The sequence below is a fragment of the Morone saxatilis genome, unplaced genomic scaffold (assembly GCF_004916995.1).
Source record: "Morone saxatilis isolate NCDOM2014 unplaced genomic scaffold, NCSU_SB_2.0 Contig598, whole genome shotgun sequence".
Lineage (NCBI taxonomy): Eukaryota > Metazoa > Chordata > Actinopteri > Moronidae > Morone > Morone saxatilis.
The window spans coordinates 1-4581 of record NW_023340204.1 but is presented as its reverse complement, the minus strand read 5'-3'; the positions used below and the strand labels follow the sequence as shown (position 1 = coordinate 4581).

The window sequence follows — 4581 nt, the reverse complement described above, 5'->3', positions numbered from 1 at the left end:
TTCAGGAGGAGGAGGAAGAAGAAGAAAGAAGAAGAAGAAGAAGAAGAAGAAGAAGAAGAAGAAGAAGAAGGTGGCAGCTGTGAACAGGTGAGTGAGGTCCGACGCTGGGCGGTAAAAGGAGCAAACAGAAGGTTTATTGTCTCCTCTAAATCAGACTTTGGGTTAGTTACTGAAGTCACCGGTTCACAACAGGAGGTCCCCCCCCGGTCTAAAACCTAGTGTGTGTAGTTTCTGCCACTAGGGGTAAGAAAAGGAAGCTGATGATCGCCGGCCTGGTGCAACGCCGTCGCCGCGTGCCATGAATTGTTGTCGTCCACGTCCTGGCGTCATGTCGCCAGTCCAGCTTCTCCCGGCTTAGGACTTCCCCTTCAGTGTTCATGGTTCAGGAGGTTCTTACCGGACCCCAATTATCCACAAGTCTCCTCCTCCTCCAAAACAAACAGACAGTGCTGAATTAAACCACTAACACCACTGAATAAAAGCAGTTCCACCTTAAAACGCTGTTGGGCAGGGATGTAAAGAAATATTGAAAAATATCGTATGGCCATATTTTATTTAGCGACTTTGTAAAACAGTGTATTGATTTCTGTGGTTAGACCTCCAACAGCTGACAGTAGTAAACGGATGCACTGCTCTGGTTAACTTCTTTTAAACTCGTTCTTTACGCTACGACAGTTTTCCTTAAATATTACAATATATCTTCTTGCTTACAGTTTTCAATACATTGAACCGTAACCTCGCCAGCTACTGTTGGGCTGCGGGCCGAGCTGCTGCTAACGTTAGCTCTGACCACCACCAAAGAACCACGAAGATCTGAACAGTGGATGGATAACAGCTAACAGGTCCTGTTAATGCTAATGATTATAGATTATTGATTTAACGTCTTCATTCTCTCTCTCTCTCTTCTCCACAGAGCTCTCTCGCCCTGATTGCCTTGTGTGTCCCGACTGGTTGATTAATCGATCACCTTCCTGTGACGTACCGCCATGTCGTCAAACATCAACATCTCCCTGGAGAACCCGTACGGCGATGTGACCATTCCCCGGGCCAAGCTCCGCCCCTCCGACGACATCGCCACAGTGATAGCCAATCCGATGGCTCTCAGCAGTAACGACGAGAACCCATACGGCGTGTCCAGCTCCGCCCCCCCACCGCCATACGTGGTGAAGGAAGCCGGAGGGGAGGAGGAGGAGGGGAGGAGCCGCGTCTGCTGCTACCGCTGCAGGAGGAGGAAGTGATGTCACAGCGACAGGAGGACTGTGATTGGCTAGGATTTATTTATTTCCTGTTTCCTTCCTTTCACCGAGGAAACAACAAAGGAAACAAGGAAGCAACTGAGGAAGAAAGAATGAACAGAGAAATAAATGAAGGAAAGGTCATGCAGTTGTTTCCTCAGTGGCGGCCATTTTGTGTCTCTAATCAGCTCAAAATTAAAAAACTTGAAGCTTCCTGTTGGAGTTTAAACATACTGAGTGTGTGAGCAGTCAGCGGAACCCGAGACGGAGACAGGCAGTAAAACTCCGTCCTGTGTCGGACCTGAACCCGAGGAGACATTTAAAAGACTTTCTTTTGCCACCAGACTCCATTAATAAAATAAAAACATTGATTTGAGCTCAGTTAGCAGCTAGCTCAGTTAGCAGTTAGCAGTAGCGGTAAGCTAACAGTTGAGGCAGGAAAAAACAGTAAATATATTTTTATAAAACAAAAACGAACTAATCACTTCCTGTCCTCCATCTGCCACCACAACAGTGACCTGGCTTCATCTTCATCTTCATCATAAATATAAAATCAGATTTGTAACATACAAAATGGCCGCCACTGAATTGTGACACCCATTAATGTTAATTTCTCTGCTGATGAAACGCTTTGATGCAATTTCAGAGATATTAGAATAAATATTCAGTTGTTATTGATTCATTATTGATTCAGATTTTTCATCAGGAAACATTTTGGAAATTATTTTAAATGAGTGTAAAATGAAATGTTTTTGTATAAAGTTTATAAATTTATGAAAACAGATTTTAGATTTTTGTTTATGATCATTTTATGAACACATTCTGCTAACGAACAACTTGTGAGGGGAGATGTTTTTGTACTTTATATATATTTTATATTTTAGCCACTGTTTCAGAAGAAATTATTATTTGTTTCAGGAAGTGTTGCAAAGTTTCCATAAAGTATTTATATTTTTTCATAACAATGACTTTGAACATTTTAGTATGAAGGAGTTTTAAAGTATAAATGCAAGAAAAAGTCTCTTTAGAAAATAATATGTGGAATCAAATGTGTTAATTGATATTGTTTGGTGTCACTGGGGATCATTATTGTATTAAACATATTAACACCATCTACTACCCATGATTCATTACTCATAACTATTTTACATGCAAACACTGACACTGAAACTCTTTAAATCAGAATTATTTAAATAATCACATCATATATCTGAGTTCTACTTGTGTTTTAGTTTATGATAATATAATAAATTTTTACAGCAATATTAATGTCTATATACTATATATATATATGGTAGTTTAGTATATATGTATATGTCTTTGTCTGTCCGTCTGTCTGTCGCTAGGCAACCTGGTCAGTCCACACTGAGCTGTAACCTGATAGGCCAACAGCAGCAGCCAATAGAAACCTGAGAGCAGGTCCACTTTCTATCGGCTGATCAGATTACAGATGAAATTGATTCTTTAACCTGCTGAACAATATTTCAATATGATTTAACTTAATATTATATTAAGTTGTATTGAATGTATTCTTTCCAGTTATTGATAAGTTATTAATTAATGTTAAACTGTGAAATCTGAATGTTTATTGTTGATATTTGTTTGCTCGTTGGACTGTTTTTATTCAACTTATAAACTGAATTTATTGTATCGACTGATATAATACTATGTTTCTATCAATAATAACAATTTTCTGTCACCCAGCTTCCGTCGGCCGAGAGAGGCTGAATTATTGATGAAGCTCTCTCTCTCTCTCTCTCTGGCTTCAGAGAGACAGAAGAACGGTTAGAACGAACAAACTGAGAAGAAGAGATAACCACAAAGAAGAAATAACAACAACAAAGAAAAACTGAAGGAATTTAAAGAGTGAAAGACAAAAGGAGAAGGAATAAAAGATCAAAAGAGGATGAGAGGAGACTGAAAACTGGAATAAAAGACGAAGAAGAAGAAATGAGAAACAATAAGAGTGGGCAGGATAGATAAACAAGAAGAAGAAAAAGAGAGGGAATAAAAAGGAGGAAGAGGAGATGTGATGTGAAGAAACAGGAAGAACAACAAGGTAAGTTTCTGTTTCCTTTCGAAATCTGACCAATCAGAGTGCAGCAGGTAAAGATCTGTTATAAAATCGTCTGATTGGGCGATTTCTATCAACACGAACAGGAAGTACCGTTAGCTTTGTACCGCTACATCATTTATTGGCTAAAACCAACAGAATCAGAATACATAAGTTAGTATCATGGATCACGTTAGCTAGGGAAGCTAACATTAGCCAACTAATATAACCTTTCAGGTAGTATTTAGCTAGCAATAACGTTAGCAATCAATCTAAAACTATCCAGGCACGCTGATTAATGTTATCCGGCGCCAGCCGACAATGTAGCCTGAACAGCCCCAGGAATCTGGATGAAGCTAGCTGACGTTAACTGCTTGCACTGCAGGCGGCTGGTGATGTCACCAAAAACTGTACGCATCATCACTGAGCAGCAACCACTGCAGTTCCTCTGACGGCCACTGGAGGCTGCCAATCAATATTAACATCTATCAATATTCTTCCAATGATTCCAACTCTTTCTCTTGTCATCAGGAGAAAATGTCTGACGACATAAAAAAAGAAGAGGAAGAGGAAGTGACCTGTCAGCCACTTCCCCCACCTCCCCCCTCTGTTGCCATGGAGACGATGATGTCACTGAGGAGGCAAGACCTGGTGTGCATCGTGTGCTTTGGCAGCTACGACCTGGCTACACGGTTACCACGGCGACTGCACTGCGGCCACGCCTTCTGCCAGGCGTGTCTGAAGAGATTGGACACGGTCATCAACGAACAGGTGACATCATCACCACTCACCTGAGAGCACAAATACTGCAACATTCAGAGCACAAATACTGCGACATTCTGAGTACAAATACTGCGACATTAAGAGCACAAATACTGCGACATACAGAGCACAAATACTGCGACAGACAGTACAAATACTGCGACATTCAGAGCACAAATACTGCGACATACAGAGCACAAATACTGCAACATTAAGAGCACAAAAACTGCAACATTCAGAGTACAAATACTGCGACAGACAGTACAAATACTGCGACATTCAGAGCCCAAATACTGCGACATTCAGAGCCCAAATACTGCGACATTAAGAGCACAAAAACTGCAACATTCAGAGTACAAATACTGCAGCATTCAGAGTACAAATACTGCGACATTCAGAGTACAAATACTGCGACATTCAGAGCACAAATACTGCGACATTCAGAGCACAAATACTGCGACAGACAGTACAAATACTGCGACATTCAGAGCCCAAATACTGCGACAATCAGAGCCCAAATACTGCGACATT

General features: G+C 40.9%; 1 protein-coding gene across 1 annotated transcript; it reads left to right on the top strand.

Moving 5' to 3' along the window:
• The first annotated feature begins 25 nt into the window (after positions 1-25).
• si:ch211-202f5.3 lies at positions 26-2347 on the top strand. Its single transcript, XM_035677370.1, has 2 exons — positions 26-87; positions 914-2347. The coding sequence occupies exon 2, from the start codon at positions 987-989 to the stop codon at positions 1236-1238; it is 252 nt and encodes an 83-aa protein (XP_035533263.1). The 5' UTR covers positions 26-87; positions 914-986; the 3' UTR covers positions 1239-2347.
• Positions 2348-4581: the final 2234 nt, after the last annotated feature.

Bases quoted from the DNA above. Each gene is read 5' to 3' on its own strand.
- si:ch211-202f5.3 (XM_035677370.1), top strand. From the start codon at position 987: ATGTCGTCAAACATCAACATCTCCCTGGAGAACCCGTACGGCGATGTG.